Source organism: Hypomesus nipponensis, chromosome 10 (genome assembly GCF_054491055.1).
Source record: "Hypomesus nipponensis isolate SF chromosome 10, ASM5449105v1, whole genome shotgun sequence".
NCBI classification, from domain to species: Eukaryota; Metazoa; Chordata; class Actinopteri; order Osmeriformes; family Osmeridae; genus Hypomesus; species Hypomesus nipponensis.
Window position 1 is genome coordinate 16,653,568 of NC_140370.1, and position 20,796 is coordinate 16,674,363.

Here is a 20,796-nt window from a genome sequence, read left to right on the forward strand (position 1 = left end):
ACACCTTAGAAACACACACACACACACCATACACACACCTTATAAAGACACACCTTTTCTCTCTCTCTTTCTTTTTCTTTATTTCTTTCTCTCTACCTTCCCACCCAACTAACCACTCACCCACCCAATATATGACATATACAACATTATCCATCTCCGCCCCCCCTCCCCCTCCCTCCTCCTCCTCCCTCCCCCCACCCTCCTCCTCCCCTCTCCCCTCTCCTCCCGCCTCCTCCCCCCTCTCCCTCTCCAGAAGCTGCAGGAGAAGCTGGCAGAGATGGAGGTGGAGCTGAGGGCCGTCCGCCAGGCGGCCCAGCAGCAGGAGAGAACCATCCAGGGGCTCAGTGACTCTGTCAGCACCAGGGACAGCGAGGTGGGCGGGGGGCCTGTGGGGAGGGAGGGGGGTGGGGTGGGGTGATGTGTGTGTGTGTGTGTATGATGTGTGTGTATGATGTGTGTTTATGCTGTGTGTGTGTGTGTGTGTGTGTGTATGATGTGTGTGAATGTGTGTGCTGTGTGTGTATGATGTGTGTGTATGATGTGTGTGTATGATGTGTGTTTATGCTGTGTGTGTGTGTGTATGATGTGTGCGTGTGTGTGTGCTGTGTGTGTATGATGTGTGTGTATGATGTGTGTGTATGATGTGTGTTTATGCTGTGTGTGTAGTTTGGTGTACTAAAGCCCTGTATGTCTCAGGCCCAGGAGCTGTACCAGGTGATAGAGGGGCAGAACGCCACCTTGTGTAAGCTGAGAGAGATGGCTCATCGCACACAGGTCACACACACACAGGTGAGGCCTCTCACACACACACACACAGCATACACTACACACACAGATTACACCTTTTACATTCTCTCTATCTCACCGTCTCCAGCTTGCTCGCCCCGTCTCTCTCGATCGAACCTTAAGGTTATAGAAATATATATCTCCCTCCACCCCTTCCTCACCCCCACCCACCCTCCCCCCTCCTCTCCTCCCCCCCCCTCTCGTCCCCCACCCTCCCTACCTCCCCTCCCCCAGTCCCAGGCTCCAGAGGGGGGTGGTGAGGCTGGCGTGGTGGCCCGGCTCCAGGCTGAGCTAGTGGGGGTGCAGAGCTCCCTGTTCTCCCTGGGTCTGGAGCTGGAGGCGGGCCAGCGCAGCCTGAGGCAGAGCCAGAGGCAGGCGGAGGACCTGGGCCGCACCAGGGACAGGCTCACCTCCGACCTGCGGGAGGCGCTGCAGCATCGCCAGGTCACCCAGAAACACAACCAGGTCTGTGGGGGTGGGGGTGTAGTGTTGGTGTGTGTGTGTGTGTGTGTGTACGTGTGTGTGAGCTGTCCGTGCTCCTGGTGCAGGAGCTGTGTGCAGCGCTGCAGCAGGGCTCCAGAGAGCAGCAGGAGAGAGAGAACGCCCTGAGGGAGAAAGAAGCAGAGAGTCTCTCCCTGCTGCAGGAGAGAGACCGCAGCATCACCCAGCTCAAACAGGCCCTGCAGGACAAGGAGAGACAGCTACAGGTAATACACACCCTTTCTCTCTCTCTCTCTTTCATGAGATCTCAGTCTGCCTTTATCTGTGGAGTGGGAGACACACACTCACGCTCAGCTCCCTCCCCCCTCCCCTGTGTGTGTGTGTGTGTGTGTGTGTGTGCAGGAGTGCTGTGATGAGCAGGACTGTGTGAGCAGGCCCAGAGATACTCTCCTGGAGAGACTGAGGGAGCGCATCAAGGAGCGAGACACAGCCCTGGAGGTACATTTACATTTATTTATTTAGCAGACGCTCTTATCCAGAGCCACTTACAGTAAGTACAGGGACATTCCCCCCAAGACAAGTAGGGTGAAGTACCTTGCCCAAGGACACAACGTCATTTGGCACAAATCGAACCAACAACCTTCTGATTAATAGCCCGACTCCCTAACCACTCAGCCATGACAGGCACACACACACAGTTACACGTTGACACGCTGACACTCATTTGTAGCAGCATTTTTTGGATGATCAGAAACACTTCTCAAACAGTTCCTCATGTGCATGGTTCGTGTGTGTGTGTGTGTGTGTGTGTGTGTGTGGTCCTCAGAGGTCCATTGATGAGAGGTTTGTGTGTGTGGAGGAGAAGGAGGAGCAGGTAAGGAGACTGCAGACGGCTCTGAGGGACAAGGACAGAGACCTGGAGAGACTCCACAGCATCCTGACCAACAACGAGGACACCATCACGGTACACACAGATACACACACACAGATACACACACACACATACAGATACACACACACACTCAAAAAAAAAGTTTCTATCTTTAGAAACATTTGTATTTTTGTAAAATTGTATTTATGTAAAAAAAATATATCAACCCTTAAAAACTGTTTTAGTTTTTCAAATGTATTTTTCGAAAATCTTTGTTCAGAGCCTGGATGCCCTGGTGCACAGTAAGGAGCTGGACTTGGAGAAGTCGAGTGAAGCCTTTAGGAACCTGCAGGGGCTGAAGACTCAGGAGCAGGAGACACACACACACGCCCTCAGAGAAAGAGACACACTCATCACACAGCTGCAGAACGCCCTGGACACACACAGCCAGGAGACACAGGTAACACACACACACAGGCACACACACAGGCACACACACACACACCCTCAGAGAGAGAGACACACTCATCACACAGCTGCAGAACGCCCTGGACACACACAGCCAGGAGACACAGGTAACACACACACACAGGTAACACACACAGACACACACACACACGCTGCTTTGTTCCTGCGGTACACAGCTTGAGTCCCCAGACCAGACCAGTGAAACCAGACACACCTGGACTGGGGAACAACAGGAGTGCTGACTCTGTCCTTCTCTGTCTGTGTGTGTGTGTGCCTGTGTGTGTGTGTGTGTGTGTGTGTGTGTGTAGGAGCTGAGGGCCCGCCTGCTGTCCCAGACCCAGGCTGGGCCCGGGGGCGTGCTGGACGAGCTAAAGGCCAGGCTGCTTCTGAAGGAGCGTCTGTTCCAGGAGCTGGTGGCAGACCGCGGCCGCCAGGCCCAGTTGCACCAGGCCCAGACCCAGGACCTGCTCAACACCATCAGCACCAGGGACCTCAGCCTCCAGGTACAGGACACGCTCTTCCCCCACCCACCCACCCAACCACTCACTCCCCTCCCACCTTCTCAGGCCCACAAATAGTTTCCTCCCTCGCCAGGCAGGCAGGCAGGCAGGAAAGGCTTTAATGTTTGGACTGGATCGACTGTGTTTGAGACCATAAACCTGTCAACTGAACTGACCCTGAGCTGTCATCATCCTCCTCCCGCCCCCTCTCTCTCAGGACTGCTCTGATAGGTTCTCGCAGGTGATCGGCGAGCGCACCACCCAACTGCAGGAGCTGCGCCGGCAGCTGTCGTCACGGGAACGTGAGCTGGGCGAGCTGAGGAGGGAGAGAGAGAGGGAGGGAGGAGAAGAGAGGGAGAGACTGCAGGGGCTGCTGAGGGAGAAGGAGGCCTTCATACAGGAGCTGTTGAAGAGGCAGGAGGGTGTGATGAGCACCTCCTCACCAGAGGGGGCAGCAGAGCGCCTGCAGGACGAACTGCAGCTGCTGGTGAAGAAGGAGAGGGAGGCCCAGGTACATAGTCGCCCCGCTCTTCATCATCATCACCATCATCATCACCAGCCTCTGAGGGGAATCACACAACTACAACTTGCTCTCATCCTCCTCTCCTCTGTTTTGATCTCCCTCCTCTTTCTCTCTCCCCCTCGTTTCCCCTCCTCTCGCTCTCTCTCTCTCTCTCTCTCTCACTCTCTCTCTCTCTCTCTCTCTCTCTCTCTCTCTCTCTCTCTCTCTCTCTCTCTCTCTCTCTCTCTCTCTCTCTCTCCTCCTGTCCTGCAGAGGGAGCTCTCAGCCCTGCGGGGCTCTCTGGTCCAGCTCCAGCAGCAGGCCCTGAAGCAGGGGGCTAGATTTGAGGGCCCGGCCCAAGGAGCTGCCACCAAGGACAGCATGGACCACCAGGTAGAGGACATCTGGAAATGCAGTTGATTGTTACCGTTAAACACCTTTTGTTGTGGAATGTTTCACTGAATGTTCCCTTTCTCCTTCTCTCCCCCTCCCCCCCCCTCCTCCAGAGTGTGTTGGAGCAGCTGGTGTCAGAGTATCACTGTCTGAACCAAGCTCTCAGGGCAGAGAAGACACTGTACCAGAGCCTCTCACAGCTCCACACTGGAGGAGACAGGTAGGACACACATCATCCGGACACTGGTATCACAGTGTATTCAGTTTGTTCTGAAGCGCTTTCTCTGTGTTAGCATCAATAGCAGCAGCATCAATCCTGTCTCTCTTCCCTCACATCTCTCTTTCCCCTCTCCCTCTCTCCATACCTCCTTGTCTTCATGTCCCCTCGCCCCCCCTCCACCCCTTCTCTGCTCCCCCTCCACCCCCTTTCTGCCCCCCCTCCAGCCAGGAGCGGACTCAGGCCCTGCATACTGAGCTGGATTCTGTGCAGGCGCTGCGCGGGCAGCTAGAGGAGGTCCTGGCGAGGACCCGCAGCACGGCCCTGGCACTGGAGCGGGCGTCCGGGGGGCCGGACGGGGGGCCGGAGGGGGCCGGAGGTGGGGACGGGTGTGGGGTGCCACCGGGGCTGCAGGGGCACTCTCACTAACTCTGTAGGACCAGGACACACTGTCGGGAGGGAGGGAGGGGGGGGGTGGGGGAGGGAGGGAGGGAGGGAGGGGGGGGTAAGAGAGGGAGGGAGGGAGGGAGGGAGGGAGGGAGGGAGGGAGGGAGGGAGGGAGGGAGGGAGGGAGGGAGGGAGGGAGGGAGGGAGGGAGGGAGGGAGGGAGGGAGGGAGGGAGAAACAGAGATCTTACTTCCTGTCAGTGTTGCTAGGTAGAGTTTAGGATTTCCTCCACAAAGTGGCAATGTGCAACCCAAGATTTGTATTTTATTTATTAACATTTGGACTGTGAGTGAGTGAGTGTGTGTGTGAGTTTGTGTGTTGTTGTTTTTTTATATACAAATATGCAACTTTATTTGCGACCTGCCTGTGTGTTGCCGTGCAGTGTTGTGTTCTGTATTGTTGTGTGTCTCACCACTGTGTCAACATTCAAGCCTTGTCGTCACGGTGATGCAACATGGTGTGTTCTAAGCTTCATGTCTTAACAGTGCAACATCTTACCAGTCATCCATCTTCTCTTCCCATTCTCTCTTTATCTACACACTGTCAAATATGCAGTTACAAGAAAATGTTTTCTTGTTTAAGAATATTTGTATCTGATAGTTTTAGTGCTTTAACAAGAAAAACTTATGGTTGATTTTAAGTCTGGAAGACTTGCATGGAGTCAGCCAATGAGGAGCTTGCGGGTCACCGTTGCTAGGTAGAGTTTAGTGATGGCGTTCGATTATCTAGCTGGCAGTTGTAGTTTAGCTGTGGAATTCTCCAGAAGCATGTTACAATCCTAGAGATATAGATAGCTTATCAACAACTTGAAGCTTAATATCAAGCATCTTGAGTCTTAAAACAATAAAATAATTGTTAGGCCTGTATAATAAATCACATAAAATGTGATAAACCAACATTCAGGCCTGATACTGAGTATCTAAATCAACTGCAGAACAAAAACTTGTCCTTTTTTTCACCTGTCACTTGAGATAGAAGTCAACACATTTTTTCCTTTTTTTTTGTACTTGAAAGAATGGAAGAAAAATAAAACTGCTGTTTTTTTGTTTCTTTTTTGATGAAATCCAATTGGTTATGAATTTCTTGTCTTTAACTGGGAGAGGTTGCTTTGGGGATTTTCCAAACTCCCCCCCCCTCCCCTCCCCCCTGCTCTCCTCATGGTGGGTCCGTTCCTGCTAGCCTGTTCCTCTCCTGTTCCTCTCCTGTTCCTCCTTTCCCCAAATATCCACACACACAGACTCACACACACATACACACACACAGACTCACACACAGACTCACACACACATACACACACACAGACTCACACACAGACTCACGTGCACACACACGCTCTCTCTCACACACTTTCTTCCCTGTGGCCTCAGTGACTGACCACACATAAGACCAGGGATAAACCAGGCACATTTAACAGTCTAAAACTAACTATCCCTAAATACTTTCATGTTAATGATTCATCATTGATTCATCATTTCAAATGAATGGTAAACACCATGAACACCAGAACAACTTAGGATGAGAGGATCGCCTCCCCCCTCCTCCTCCCCCCTCCTCCTCCCCCCTCCTCCCCCCTCTTCCCACCTCCTCCTCCACCCTCCTCCCCTCCTCCTCCCCCCTCCTCCCCCCTCTGCCTCATAACCACATGCATGGTGTTCTACCTGTCTGCATGACTGTGTGATGTCACAGAGTGTGATGTCACTAAAGTGTGATGTCACTAAAGTGTACCCTATGATGTCAGTCTGGGAAGATCTTACTTCCTGTAAACGCTGTCTGTTTCTATAAAATCATGAACCAACGTAACCACAAGCTTACAATAGCAGCACACACACACACCAAACTACACACATCAACAATCTGAACAACACACACCTCTAAACACTGACCCCAGACACACTAAGACACTCTAAACCACACTCACCAACCATGCAACGCACACACACTTGTAATTTCTGTGTGGGGATAAATATACAACACACACCTTACACCTGCAGAAGTGATATTATATTGAGTATTTACCAACATAAAAAGTTATTTGAGCATGAGGCCACCAGGTTGTTTGATTGGTTGGTTGAGTGATTTAAGCTCTGTCATTGTCGGACACACACACAATCAGACATGTCGGCAGTCTGTCTTTCACTTGACTTGGTGCTCATTGCTCCAGAAACTACCAGCCACTCGACACACACACACACCACACTTGCACACACACACGCACGCACACACTGTAAAAACTTCCTGGGATTTTACTCATAGGCAGCGGGTGTTTGTTGCATGCAACAGTGTGTGTATAGTGTGTGTGTTATTTTTATGGGTTACAAAAGGTTTCCCTTTGTAATTCCTGCCACATAAAGTCCACCCCACTACACACACTCACTCATCCACAGTGTGTAGACGTGTGTGTATACGTGTGTGTATTCACCCGCTCTCCTATTGGAAGATAAAGAGTTCAATAGTGTTCCGTTAGGAGGTTTGACATTCCTCTGTAGGGACTCTGGCATGAGAGGATAAACACTGCCTCTGCAGGGGTAGAGAGCTGTGTCCCAGCCTCTCTGTCCTCTGTCCATACCACACTGTTAGGGTGACTGCTAACACCCCAGGCTTGTGTGTGTATATTATGCTGAAAGTTACAAGTACTTTTAGTTGTGTTGTTGTTTTTGTCCTGAGATATTTTCTTGGCAGGGTGGTATCCAGATGAGTGGAAGGACAGAGGCAGGGCTCTCTCACGCGCACACAGGCACTCACACAAACACACACACCTCTCACACACCTCTCACACACCTCTCACACACCTCTCACACACACACACACACACACACAGGGCTGAGTGTGTGTCAGGGCAGGGCTGAATAGAGGTTGGGCCTACCGCTCGTGACTTAACATTTCCCCTCAGTCGCATGACTGCAGCTGGAGTGATTCAGTCCAGGAAGACGAGGAAGAGAGGGAGGATAGAGAGGAAGAGAGAGAGGGTGAACAGAAGGTGGATAGAGAACAGGAGGAAAGAGACTGAAAGTGGGTGAGCCGGAGGAAAGAGCGAGAGAGCTGGAGGAGAGGGAGGTGACACACGGGGAAACAGACAGAGTGAAAACAGGAAGAGAGAGAGGGAGAGAAGGGGCGAGCCAGAGGGACGGAGAGAGTGCTCCAGTGCATCCTACAGACGTTTGTTACGAGGCAGAAACATAAGTGATGTGTGGGAGTGTGTGTGTGAGTGTGTTCTGATCAGCTGGTTGTTGTGTTCCAGAGCTCAGCACGGAGGAGGAAGAGGAAGGAGATGACGAAGATGGCAGCAGTGATGAGTTCACAGACAGCATAGAGGACGATGAGGCCAGAGTTAGCTCCAGAACTCTGATCTCCTCTCAGGTACGACTGCTGCTAACATCTCCCTGATGGCTGCTTCAGCTGGTCTAACGTCTAGCTGTCTAGGTTCATGTTGTCTATTAGTTGTCTAGTTTAATGTTGTCTAGGTTCATGTTGTTAAATTTAATGTTATGTTGTTTATTGGTGTTTAGTTGAATGTCGTGTAATCAAATGTTTAAGTTAATGATGGTTAGCTTAGTGTTGTCTGGTTAAATTTAGTTTTGGTTTTTTTAGCTCTAGAGTCGCTACTCTGGGTAGGAGGGCTGTTGTTTGTCTGGAGCAAATCCTGTCTTTCTATCTCATTTCCTCTGTCTTTCTCTTCCCCCGCCACTCTCTCTCTCCGTCAATCGCTCTGTCTCTTGCTTTTGAATAACCCCTTTACCTCTCTCTGTCTCCCTCCATCTCTTTCTCCCTCTCACCAGGAAGGGGGCGTGTCTGAAGGGCCAGGGGCCGCGGTGCTTTCCCAGAAGGCCGAGCGGCCTGGGCAGGTGAAGGTGCTAGAGGAGATGCACCCCCTGCTGGAACACACCAGGTACCTGCTGGTCTACCCTGCTGGTCTAACCCTACCCTGCTGGTCTAACCTGCTGGTCTAAACTGCTGGTCTAACCTGCTGGTCTAAACTGCTGGTCTAACCTTCTGGTCTTACCTTCTGGTCTACCCTGCTGGTCTAACCTGCTGGTCTAACCTGCTGGTCTACCCTGCTGGTCTAACCTGCTGGTCTACCCTGCTGGTCTAACCTGCTGGTCTACACTGCTGGTGTAACCTGCTGGTCTAACCTGCTGGTCTAACCTGCTGGTCTAACCTGCTGGTCTACCCTGCTGGTCTAACCTGCTGGTCTAACCTGCTGGTCTACCCTGCTGGTCTAACCTGCTGGTCTAACCTGCTGGTCTAACCTGCTGGTCTACCCTGCTGGTCTAACCTGCTGGTCTAACCTGCTGGTCTACACTGCTGGTGTAACCTGCTGGTCTACCCTGCTGGTCTAACCTGCTGGTCTAACCTGCTGGACACTGGACTGTGTCTCTATTCTTTCACACAATGCTTTAGCAGATGCTGTTATTCAGAAGCAATGTTTATGTTTGAGGGATCGTGGAAGGGACTCATCCCTCCTTCCTTCCCCTGCAGGAGTGATCTGAGAGAGGAGGAAGAGGCCCTGAGAGAGGCCAGAGAGAGGCCAGGGGGGCTGAGGCCGGGGCTGGGAGGAGAGCATCGAAGCAGGCTGAGCTTGGAGGAGGAGGTGGAGGAGATGGAGGAGGATGAGATGGAGGAGGAGGATGTGGGCGGAGCCTCGCGCGGCAAGCGTGGCGCCCCGTGTGTTAGGCTGAGAGAAGGGCGGAGCCAGAAGAGACGCTGTACACGCCCACACTCCCTGGACCTGGGCACCCTGCTGTCCCACCATCAGGAACACACACACACAGTACGTCACACACACACAGTACCTCACACACACACAGTACCTCACACACACACACAGTACCTCACACACACACAGTACGTCACACACACACAGTACCTCACACACACACAGTACCTCACACACACACACAGTACCTCACACACACACAGTACGTCACACACACACAGTACCTCACACACACACAGTACCTCACACACACACACAGTACCTCACACACACACAGTACGTCACACACACACAGTACCTCACACACATACACACCTAAATGTCTGTGTTGCTTCAGCAGGTTATCTAGGGCTGTTTTCTTAGCCACTGGCTGGTTTATATAAGCAGTGAAATCCTGGCAGCTCTGCCTCTCTCCTCCTCTCTCCTCCCCTCACTCTCTCTCTCTCACTCTCCCTCTCTCTAGGAGGCGGGGCCTGGCGAGGTGGGTGGGTTCTGGCGGCAGGTGGAGGCGGGGCTTCGTGAGCAGGCGAGCCGTCTGCGTGCTGATTTGGCGCTGAGCCGTCAGGAAGGGAGAGAGCTGCAGGAGAGGCTCATGGTCTCTGAGGCAACTGTCCACGCCCAGGCAGAGCAGCTGAAGGACTACAGGGAGCTGCTGAGTGAGTCTCACACACACACACACACACACACACACACAGGTCAGCATGTGTGTGCTGACCTGTGTGTGTGTGTGTTCCCCAGCAGAGACTGCCGTGCCCCAGGCCAGTAAGCAGGTGCAGGTGGACTTGCAGGACCTGGGATACGAGACCAGCGGACGCAGCGAGAATGAGGCCGAGAGAGAAGACACCAGCAGCCCCGGTACCACTCACACACAAACACACACACACTCACACACATACTGACACACACACGATCACTGGCTAATTTGTCTCTCCTTTCCTTTCCTCCTCCAGAGTTTGATGATCTGGAGATGTGCACAACACTATCCCACCAGCAGGACTTTGAGGGCGGGGGCTGGTACCATGGTGACGGCAGTGTGGGAGGGGCCTACGAGGAGGGGGAGGGGCCTGACTCTCTGCAGCAGTTGGTGGAGGACTTGCGTTCTCAGTTGAGCCGCTGTCACAAAGTGATCCGCGGGCTGCAGCTACGCGTCCGCTCTCTCTCCTCCACCAGTGACTATGCCTCCAGTCTGGAGAGGACCCCCCGCAAGGTACCTCACACACACACACACACACACTCATACAGGTGATTAACCCCTCTAACTCTCAGCCTCCCTATGCTCTTTTTTGATCAATTTAGTTTCATTCTCCTGACCACTCTTATCCTGTCATCTCTGCTCCTCCTCTCCTCTCTTCTCTTCCACCAGGTGAACTGGGCCTTCGAAGCTTCCCCTGTGGCCAGCGGCCTGGAGGAGGATGAGGGCTGGGCCTCGGACAGCCTGGGGCCTCGCCTGGAGCCCAAGCCCAGCCGGGAGCTTCGGGAGCTGGTGTCCCGCGTGGCCTCGCTGGAGGCCCAGCTCAAGAGCTCCAGGCTGGACGGGAAAGGAGGCCTGGCGGAGGAGAAGTGTGCTACCTGGCCTGGGTGAGGGGAAGGGGGAGGGAGAGAGAGAGGGAGAAAGAGAGAGAGAGAGAGAGAGAGAGTGGAGGGGTTGGACAGAGAGAGAGAGTGTTCCACAGACACATCCGTGTTTGCTGAGATGGAACGTTGAAGGCGTTTTGACCCCTCCCCTTCCTCCCCCCCACAGGAAGTACAACACCCTGATCCAGGCGCAGGCTCGCGAGCTGTCGCACCTGAGGCAGAGGATGAGGGAGGGCAGGGGGGTGTGTCACATCCTCACCCAGCACCTGGGAGACACCACCAAGGTACCTGCAGGCATGGCTAACTTACATCAACAAGGGTTGGCTCATTTAGGCTAGCAAAGTATGCTAATGAAGGCTAACAAAGTACGCTAATGAAGGCTAACAAAGGACGCTAATGTAGGCTAACACATGCTAATATAGGCTAACACAAGGTAACATAGAAGTGCATTGTTATATTAATATATAATATCATGCTATGCTAAGTAACATTTATATGGTAGTACATATCATGTCGTAGCATGCTAGTGTAGGCCACATGGCATGATGAATAAAAAGGTTGATATTTGTTCTCTGTGGTTGTGCCAGGCCTTCGAGGAGCTGCTGAGAGCCAACGACATAGACTACTACATGGGGCAGAGCTTCAGGGAGCAGCTGGCCCAGAGCTCCGCCCTGGCGCAGAGGGTGGGCACTAAGATCAGCGGACGTGAGTGACACACACACACGCACACGTTTAGATGCACACGCACGTCCCTCACACGCAAACACACACACACACTGAGCTAAAGATGAGCAAAGGTGCAACCAGATTTACGTTCCTTGAATAAGCAGTCGTTGCCTATGTACATTTTATACAACTCAATAATCAAACGACTCGCATCTTTTTTTCTCTGTCTCTCCGGTCACTCTCTCTTCTTTCTTCTTCTCTCCTTCTTCTTCTTCTCTCCTTTTTCTTCTTCTCCTTCTCTCTTCTTCTCTGCTTCTTCTTTTTCTCTCCTTCTCTCCTTCTTCTTCCTTCTCCTTCTCTCTTCTACTCTGCTTCTTCTTTTTTCTCCTTCTCTCCTTCTTCTCTCCTTCTTCTTCTCCTCCTCTTCTCTTGCTCCGTCCCTCCTCCTCTCTTCTTCTCAGGCGATCGAGCAGAGCTCCAGGATGACAAGATGGGCCACGAGCTGCTTGCTCTACGGTGTGTGTGTGTGTGTGTGTGTAGTGTGTCTACTGTGTGTTGTCCCACTGCTCCTGGACTGCTCCTAATCTGAATGACACCTGACAGTAACCACACACACACACACTCGCTGTGTCATCCCTGAAGCTGCCAACAGCTCTTCTCCTGTGTATGCTGTAGGTCTGAGCCCTACGTGATTACCAGGGCCACATGCTGTAAAGGGACAGCTTTTCTCCAACGTGTCGGTAAACCGTGAGATGAACGTATGTAGCCAGAAGGGCTTGATGTAGACAAATTGTTATTCCATTCCAAGTTTAGCATTTAAGTTGTAGGTAGCTATTTTATTGCTAGGTTAGCCTATCTGTATCAGCTTTATCTTTTGTGCATATAGTTAGCTTTGCTTTATCCAAGTTAGCTTTTGGTTAGCTTTCCTTTAGAAAGGTTACCCATTTACATTTAGTCATTTAGCAGATGCTCTTATCTAGAGCGACTTACAATGTGTGTAGGGACATTACCCCGAGGCAAGTAGGGTGAAGTGTGTTGCCGAAGGACACAACGTCATTTCTCACTGTCAGGAATCGAACCGGCAACCTTCTGATTAATAGCCCGATTCCCTAACCGCTGAGCCATCTGACTCCCCTGTGACTGAGGTAGCTGATAGCCTGACCTGACCTCAGTGAGGGACTGGCTCACCTGCCTCCATCTGCTGAGCTCCCGAGATGGACAGCAGGTGTCAGCTAATCCTCTCTGGGCTGCACGGAGCTGGAGCAGGGCCTGAGCGGAGGGGAGGAGGGGAGGAGGGGAGGAGGGTGAGACAGCATGACAGAGGGGAGCTGGGCCTGAGCAGAGGGGAGGATGGGAGGAGGGGAGGAGGGTGAGGCAGCGTGACAGAGGGGAGCTGGCTTGACCTAAGAGGCTCAAGTTCTGCTTCCTCTCTGTCCCTCCCTGTTTTCCTCTCCTGACGGGGTCATGTGATATCGACGTCTCTCCTTTCTCAATCTCCCTGAGTTCACTGGAGAGGCGGATGAGGAGGAGGAGAGGCAGAGGGATTTGATTCTGCGCTTGTTGGACTGAGACTGAGAATTGCACTGGACTACACAGTCTGTCTTTTTGAAGATTTGTACCCGATCTGTAAAGAAGTGGAACGTTGAGAACGTTAGCCGACGTGCGTGAGTCCCTCTTGTCTGTCTGCTCTGGAGCTCCACGGCCGAGGCAGCCTGGGCCTCGCGTCTAGCCCAGATCGGCTGTGCGTTCGTGGGCTTGTGTGGAGGGGCAGATGGCCCCGCTGTGGAAGACCATGCTGTCTAAGAGCAGCCCTGTTTACCGGGAGGCTCTTTGGTCGTTCTCGGGGGGAGGGGAGAAGGGCGGGGCCAGGGGCGGGGCCTTGGACGCTGCCCTGTGCAGGGAGAGGTCGGCCCTCCGCACGCAGCTGCAACAGTAAGACGAGACACACACAGACACACAGACACACACTGATACACAGACACACACAGACACACACAGAAACATCGGTACACAGGGACACACACACCATAACTCAGAAGCTGCGTCCTTAAATTGTGGTCTGTTGTGTGTCTTGCAGGTACAAAGAAAAACATAACATAGGATGTGATCACTGACTCTCTCCTCCCTGTGTGTGTGTGTGTGTGTGTGTGTGTGTGTGTGTGTGTGCAGGCTGAGTAAGGAGCTACAGCAGAAGGATAAGATCATCGAGTCTCTTCACACCAAGCTGCAGCAGCGACCGGACACCCCCTCCAGCTGCCACGCCCTCTCCCAGACCACCGACCAATCGGACAGGACCTCCTTCGTGTCGGACGAGTGTCGAACCAATGAGGATCTGGAGCTGTGCTCGGATGTGGATGCCACCAGCGAATACCAGGAGGAGCAGAGGCAGGGAGCGGGACATGGAACTAGAAGTGCAGGTACGTTCCGGTATTCCTCCGTTTGTCTTTGTCTTTCTCCTAGACATCTTTCATCCCCCTTTCCACTCTCCTCCAGACCTCCGCCCATCCCTCCCTCCATCCCATGGTCTTAAGTCCTCCAGCAGCTGTCCCAGCATGCTTTGCTCTGCCCCCGTCCTGGCATACCAGTCCAACAGAGGTAGGACAGACGGATGGACGGCAGACATTCTGTTGGAAACAAATCGTTTTCTTTCTCAACATCTCATTTCCTCCGTTTCATCCTTCTTTTGTTCCCATATGTCCCTCCTCTCCTCCTCTTCCTCCCCTTCTCCGTCCCCTCCCTCCCTCCCTCCCTCCCTCCCTCCCTCCCTCCCTCCCTCCCTCCCTCCCTCCCTCCCTCCCTCCTCCCTTCCCTTCCCTTCCCTTCCCTTCCCTTCCCTTCCCTTCCCCTCCCTCCCTCCCTCCCTCCCTCCTCCCTTCCCTTCCCTTCCCTTCCCTTCCCTCCCTCCCTCCCTCCCTCCCTCCCTCCCTCCCTCCCTCCCTCCCTCCCTCCCTCCCTCCCTCCCTTCCCTTCCTTTCCCTTCCCTTCCCTTCCCTTCCCTTCCCTTCCCTTCCCTCCCTCCCTCCCTCCCTCCCTCCCTCCCTCCCTCCCTCCCTTCCCTCCCTCCCTCCCTCCCTCCCTCCATTCCTTCCTTCCCCTCCCTCCCTCCCTCCCTCCCTCCCTCCCTCCCTCCCTCCCTCCCTCCCTCCCTCCCTCCCTCCTCCCTTCCCTCCCTCCCTCCCTCCCTCCCTCCCTCCCTCCCTCCCTCCTCCAGACCTCCTCTCCGGCCCTGTGTCCTGCTCCCTCCCCGGCCTCGCCCCGGCCCCTGACCTCTGGGGTCATCGTGTGACCTTTGACCCCCATCCCAGGGCCATCTCTGTCACTGCTTCTCGGCAGGAGTTGGACACCTTGCACAGACAGATGAACCAGAGTGAGGGGGGAGAGGAGGGGAGAGGAGAGGAGAGGAGGGGAGAGGAGGGAGGGAGGGAGGGAGGGAGGGAGGGAGGGAGGGGAGGGAGGGGAGAGGGAGGGAGGGAGGGAGGGAGGGAGGGAGGGGAGGGAAGGGAAGGGAAGGAAGGAAGGAAGGAAGGGAGGGAGGGGAGGGAGGGAGGGGGAGGGAGAGGGGAGGGGAGGGGAGAGGGGAGGGGAGGGGAAGGGAGGGGGAGGGGGAGGGGGAGGGGGAGGGGGAGGGGAGGGGAAGGGGAGGGGAAGGGGAGGGGGAGGGGAGGGGGAGGGGGAGGGGAGGGGGAGGGGAGAGGAGGGGAGGGGAGAGGAGGGGAGGGGAGAGCAGGGGAGAGGAGGGGAGGGAGAGGAGGGGAGGGGGGAGAGGAGGGGAGAGGAGGAGAGGAGGGGAGAGGAGGGGAGGGAGGGAGGGGAGAGGAGGGAGAGGAGGGGAGGGGGGGAGGGAGGGAGGGAGGGGAGAGGAGGAGAGGGGGAGAGGAGGGGAGGGAGGGAGGGAGGGAGGGGAGAGGAGGAGAGGGGGGGGGAGGAGGGGAGGGGGGGAGGGAGGGAGGGAGGGGAGAGGAGGAGAGGGGGGGAGAGGAGGGGGGGAGGGAGGGGAGAGGAGGAGAGGGGGGGAGAGGAGGGGAGGGAGGGAGGCGAGGGGGGGAGAGGAGGAGAGGGGGGGAGAGCAGCTCAGTGTCTGGAAACAGAACATGGATGAATAATCATTCAGACGCTCTTTCCTCCACTTCCTGGTTTGACGTTACAGGCTTCGCTTCGCCTCACGTCAAAACCATGTCGACGCTCTCGGCCCCCGCGCACCCAGACCCCTCCCACTACAGCCCTGTTTCCCATCATGCAGTTCAGCAGAACCAACTGGGGTATGGCTCCTTGAAGCCCCACACCGGCCTGGCCACTGGTGGTGCATTGTGGGATATGGAGAACATGCTGCAGCCAATCAAAAGCTTCTCTGAGTCAGGATACCACTCGGGAAGTAACCACACAGGTGAAATACGACGTCATAAACACACACACACACAGTAACACATAGACACGTCTTGGACACACACACACACACATTTTAAGTAACATCACAATGATGTACCATACCAATGAGGCCTAATGAACCCCGTGGAGTGTGCTTGTTTTGACTCCTGCCCGTGCCTGTGGGTGGCCCTCAGGGGTGGAGCTGATGGAGGAGCACCTGCGGGAGGCGCGGTGTCTGCGGCAGCGTCTGGAGGAGTCGATCAGGACCAACGAGAGGCTCCGTCTGCAGCTGGAGGAGAGACTGGAGACGAGCACAAGACGAGATGGAGGTAACACACACACACAGAGAGACACACAGACACACACACACACACACACACACACAGAGAGACACAGACACACACACACACACAGAGACACAGACACACATGCACAAATATCCACCAGTACATCTCCCTCCCTCCCTCTCCAGGCGCTCCCACTAACATCTACATCCAGGGTCTGGACTCCGTCAGCCAGCTGTCTAACGAGGTGCGGATGCTGAAGGAAGAGAACCTGGCTCTACAGGGGCGCCTGCAGGCCAGCGCAGGTACTGCAACTCTCAGCACACTGCACACTGCAGGACGCACAAGTCAAGATTAGAAACGTTTACTAGTTTTTACAGTAAACAATGCCTCTTCTTCCTTCCTTGTCTTGTTCTTTCTCCCTCCCTTTCCCCTTCTTCTCTGTCCCTCCCTCCCTTCTTCCCTTTCCTCTCCCTCCTTTCTCCCCACCACCCCACCCCCCCCTCCTCTCCCCCCAGAAACGTGTGAGGAGGCGGGGCGTCTGCGGGAGGCGGTGCTGGCGGGCCACGCCCGTCTGAAGCAGGCGGAGCTGGAGGCGGGCCAGTGGCAGGAGGAGCTGCGGAGGCTGCAGGCCCACAGCCAGGAGCAGAGCCAGCACATCCACACCCTGCAGCTGGGCAGACAGACCGGCCAGGAGAGGAACCACAGGTGAGGGGAGGGAGGGAGGGAGGGAGGGAGGGAGGGAGGGAGGGAGGGAGGGAGGGAGGGAGGGAGGGAGGGAGGGAGGGAGGGAGGGAGGGAGGGAGGGAGGGAGGGAGGGAGGGAGGGAGGGAGGGAGGGAGGGGGGAGGGAGGGAGTTATTTTCAGCAGTGTCCCAACAGAAGCACTTGACAAGCGTGTGTGTGTGTGTGTGTGTGTGTGTGTGTGTTTGTGCAGGCTCCAGCAGGAGGTATCTCTGCTCCAGCAGCAGCTGGGGGAGAACAGAGAGCTGCTGCTCTCTCTGCAGAGTGAGCTGCAGGTCTACGACCGTGTTTGTGCCAAGGGCAAAGGTCAGTCCAGCTCCACACCCACACTCAATCACACACACATGTACATTCAACCACACACACACGTTACAGTCAATCACCACTCCTGATGGTGTGTGTGTGTGTGTGGCAGGCTACCTGAGTGAGGGCCAGCTGGGAGGGGCTGAGCTGGGGGATCTTCTGGGGGAGGTGAGGAACCTGAGAGCCCAGCTGCAGAACAGCCTGCAGGAGAACAGCGCCCTCAAGCAGCTGGAGCTCCACAAGCAGCTGGAGCAGAGACTGGGAGGAGGGGGAGGAGGAGGAGGGGGAGGAGGGTCGCCCCGGACCCCCTCCCTCCCCACCCTCACCGCCAGCCCCCAGAGAGACAGCTTCTACAGGAGACAACTGCTGCATGGTGAGGGAGGAGGAGGGAGGAGGGAGGAGGGAGGAGGGAGGAGGGAGGAGGGAGGAGGGAGGAGGAGGAGGAGGAGGGAGGAGGGAGGAGGAGGGAGGAGGAGGGAGGAGAGAGGAGGAGGAGGGAGGAGGAGGGAGGAGGAGAGGGGAGGGAGGAGGTGGGAGGGAGGAGGAGGGAGGAGGAGAGAGGAGGAGGGAGGAGGAGAGAGGAGGAGGGAGGAGGAGGGAGGAGGAGGGGGGAGGAGGAGGGAGGAGGAGAGAGGAGAGAGGAGGAGGGAGGAGGATGGAGGAGGAGAGAGGAGGAGGGAGGAGGAGGGAGGAGGAGGGAGGAGGAGAGAGGAGGGAGGAGGTGGGAGGGAGCTTGTTTGAGTCACAATGAATGTCATCTTAACCCAGTTTCATATCATCTAAACTCTAGCTACCCTAACCCTCAGTACCCTAACCCTCTTGCCCCTAACCCCCCTGCCTCAAGCCCTACCCCACAGGGTGAGAAGAGGGTTGGCAGCCTGCTGTGATGTGTGCAGTGAACTAGCCTGCCTTTGCACGTGTGTGTGTGTGTGTCCCACAGACCCGGCCCCGTCGCCCCCGGTCAGGGACATAGGCCTGTTTACCTGCGGGTCTCCCTACGTGGCGCCCCCCTTCGGTGGCCCCCCCTACGGTGCCCCCCCCTACACGGGCCCCTACCCTGACCAGGAGGACAGCCACAGCACAGTCAACGGTCTGACTCGGCTCTCACTGGTCACTGTCATACTCTACCCAAAGATATATAGCACAGGGGAATTTGAACCGGCGACCTCTTGATCTGCAGTCACATGCTAGCATGCTGGTAGTTTCTGCCGACTAAGATGTGTGGTGTTACTAATTAGTAGTTTGTTTAATAGTGTTTGTTTAATGTGCCTAACAGTAACCTAACAGTGAATCGTCAACAATGCTAATATCATGAAGCTAAATGTATCAGTCAGAAACTAACTCATCTTCCTCCCCCTCCTCCTTCTCCCCCCCCTTCCTCCCCTCCTCCCTCCCCCCTCCCTCCCTCACCCCTCCCTCCCCCCTCCCCCCCTCCCTCCCTCCCTCCCCCCTCCCCCCCCTCCCTCCCTCCCTCCCTCCCTCCCCCCCTCCTCCTCCCTCCCCCCTCCCCCCCGCCTCCCTCCCCCCGTCACTCCCCCCCCTCCCCCCTCCCCCCTCCCTCCCTCCCTCCCTCCCCCCCTCCTTCCCTCCCCCCCTCCTCCTCCCCCCCTCCCTCCCCCCTCCCCCCCGCCTCCCTCCCCCCGTCACTCCCCCCTCCCTCCTCCCCCCTCCCTCCCCCCTCCCTCCTCCCTCCCTCCCTCCCCCCCTCCTCCTCCCTCCCCCCCTCCCTCCCCCCTCCCACCCCTCCCTCCTCCAGACCCTCTGGACCCCCACTCTGACCTGGAGGGGGAGGCACCAGACGGCTCGTTCTCCAACCCTAGAGGGCGCCACGCCGTCGGCCACGTGGACGACTTCAGCTCCCTGCAGCAGCAGGTCCTGGAGGGGAGGAGCCTTGTGCAGCGCATGGAGACGGCTCTCAGCCAATCACTGGTGGAGAGCGGACAGGAGCAGGTCAGGAAGGGGCGGCGCCAAAGGGGGAGACTGTTTCATTGAGAATTGTAAAAAAAAAAAAACTCTGTTTGAAATGGGTCTACGTAGCTTTAAGTATGACACAAGGATACCTGGACGTTTTTATCATGGTTTTAGTCTTCATTCAATAGCACTGTTAGTGAACATGCAGCCTCATGTCAGTGTGTGTGTGTGTGTGTGTGTGTGTGTGGCAGGCCCTGGACTACGTGTGTGTGAGGAGTCTGCTGTCGGACACTAGGACCCTGAGGCAGATTCTGGAGGAGGCGGTGTCTCTGCTCAGGATGTTCTGGAGGGCTGCCCTGCCCAGCTCAGAGCGCTCCCTTCACATCCAGAAGAAGGTGGGAGGCTGGGGATGAGGCTGGGGATGAGGCTGGGGCTAGGAATAGGAATGGAAGGGGGGCTAGGGGGGAGGATAGGGGTGTGGCCTTGTTCTGAAAGTCTACCCCATAAAACACCTTATAAAACTCTGTATCAATACTAATGTGAATGCTGTGTTTGTGTGTGTCCGTGTGTGCGTCCGTGCATGCTTGTGTGCGTGTGTGTCTATGTATGTGCATGCGTGTGTGTGTGTGTGTGTATGTGTGTGTGTGTGAGAGCAGGAGAGAGGCCTGCAGGAGGAGCTGGTGTCTCTGACGCTGCGCATGGCGGAGAAGGAGGAGGTTCTGCAGGAGACCGTGATGAGACTGAGGAGCACCAGCAGAACCAAGGAGAGCATGGAGCACTTCATCGTCAACCAGCGTACGAACCTGCGTGTGTGTGTCTGTGTGTGTGTCTGTGTGTGGGGGGGGGGAGCTGTTAGGTGAGTGTGTGTGTATTTGTGTGTGTATAATAATCACGCTTGTTTTTCTTTGTTATTCCAGTGTCTCGGACTCGTGATGTGCTGAAGAAAGCCAGGACCAACCTGGAGGTACGGTGCAGGCAGTGTCTCCCATGCTAGACCTCTATAGACATCTGTAGACCTCTATAGACCTCTATAAACATATCTAGATACCTGTAGACCTCTATAGACATCTGTAGATACCTGTAGACCTTTATAGACATCTGTAGATATCTGTAGACCTCTATAGACATCTGTAGATATCTATAGACATCTGTAGATATCTGTAGACCTCTATAGACATCTTCAGATATCTGTAGACCTCTATAGACATCTATAGACATCTGTAGATATCTATAGACATCTGTAGATATATTTAGACCTCTATAGACATCTGTAGATACTTGTAGACCTCTATAGACATCTGTAGATACCTGTGTTAGACATCGTTGTTGTCTCTATGGACACCCAGCCTGTCTGTCTGTCTACCTGTCTGTCTCACCTTCTCCTTCATCCTGTGTGTTCTGCCTCTCCTCACCCTCTCCTCCTTCTTTTCCTCCTCCTTCTCAACACCTCCTCCTCCTCCTCTCTCCTCTCCTCTTCCTTCCCCAGAAGAACGAGCTCAGGCTCTCCTCTCTCAGCTCCTCCTCCTCCCCCTATTCTGGTAACAGTTAGCCTTATCCTGGCCCTGGTTCTGACCCCTAACCCCTGGCCCCTGAACCCCCTATATGCATAC

General features: G+C 55.1%; 1 protein-coding gene across 5 annotated transcripts in view; it reads left to right on the forward strand.

Moving 5' to 3' along the window:
- Nucleotides 1-20,796, forward strand: part of LOC146272013 (myomegalin) — a 43,314-nt gene that overhangs the window by 18,446 nt on the left and 4,072 nt on the right. For 2 of the 5 annotated variants that reach the window (XM_084706636.1, XM_084706632.1), the window contains 37 exons: nucleotides 254-373; nucleotides 697-789; nucleotides 1,021-1,251; nucleotides 1,335-1,493; nucleotides 1,630-1,725; nucleotides 2,054-2,191; nucleotides 2,379-2,558; nucleotides 2,875-3,069; nucleotides 3,284-3,577; nucleotides 3,842-3,961; nucleotides 4,075-4,181; nucleotides 4,406-4,557; nucleotides 7,864-7,982; nucleotides 8,402-8,511; nucleotides 9,102-9,393; nucleotides 9,803-9,995; nucleotides 10,078-10,194; nucleotides 10,290-10,546; nucleotides 10,703-10,917; nucleotides 11,081-11,198; nucleotides 11,502-11,619; nucleotides 12,042-12,096; nucleotides 13,750-13,997; nucleotides 14,074-14,175; nucleotides 14,792-14,947; nucleotides 15,728-15,964; nucleotides 16,140-16,274; nucleotides 16,418-16,534; nucleotides 16,748-16,937; nucleotides 17,166-17,278; nucleotides 17,388-17,648; nucleotides 18,216-18,365; nucleotides 19,032-19,225; nucleotides 19,438-19,581; nucleotides 19,843-19,981; nucleotides 20,104-20,150; nucleotides 20,673-20,724. In XM_084706636.1, coding sequence (XP_084562762.1) covers nucleotides 254-373; nucleotides 697-789; nucleotides 1,021-1,251; nucleotides 1,335-1,493; nucleotides 1,630-1,725; nucleotides 2,054-2,191; nucleotides 2,379-2,558; nucleotides 2,875-3,069; nucleotides 3,284-3,577; nucleotides 3,842-3,961; nucleotides 4,075-4,181; nucleotides 4,406-4,557; nucleotides 7,864-7,982; nucleotides 8,402-8,511; nucleotides 9,102-9,393; nucleotides 9,803-9,995; nucleotides 10,078-10,194; nucleotides 10,290-10,546; nucleotides 10,703-10,917; nucleotides 11,081-11,198; nucleotides 11,502-11,619; nucleotides 12,042-12,096; nucleotides 13,750-13,997; nucleotides 14,074-14,175; nucleotides 14,792-14,947; nucleotides 15,728-15,964; nucleotides 16,140-16,274; nucleotides 16,418-16,534; nucleotides 16,748-16,937; nucleotides 17,166-17,278; nucleotides 17,388-17,648; nucleotides 18,216-18,365; nucleotides 19,032-19,225; nucleotides 19,438-19,581; nucleotides 19,843-19,981; nucleotides 20,104-20,150; nucleotides 20,673-20,724 — 5,764 coding nt within the window. The remainder of the gene's footprint in view (nucleotides 1-253; nucleotides 374-696; nucleotides 790-1,020; nucleotides 1,252-1,334; nucleotides 1,494-1,629; nucleotides 1,726-2,053; nucleotides 2,192-2,378; nucleotides 2,559-2,874; nucleotides 3,070-3,283; nucleotides 3,578-3,841; nucleotides 3,962-4,074; nucleotides 4,182-4,405; nucleotides 4,558-7,863; nucleotides 7,983-8,401; nucleotides 8,512-9,101; nucleotides 9,394-9,802; nucleotides 9,996-10,077; nucleotides 10,195-10,289; nucleotides 10,547-10,702; nucleotides 10,918-11,080; nucleotides 11,199-11,501; nucleotides 11,620-12,041; nucleotides 12,097-13,749; nucleotides 13,998-14,073; nucleotides 14,176-14,791; nucleotides 14,948-15,727; nucleotides 15,965-16,139; nucleotides 16,275-16,417; nucleotides 16,535-16,747; nucleotides 16,938-17,165; nucleotides 17,279-17,387; nucleotides 17,649-18,215; nucleotides 18,366-19,031; nucleotides 19,226-19,437; nucleotides 19,582-19,842; nucleotides 19,982-20,103; nucleotides 20,151-20,672; nucleotides 20,725-20,796) is intronic. The other 3 variants (XM_084706633.1, XM_084706634.1, XM_084706635.1) reach the window with 3 other exon arrangements.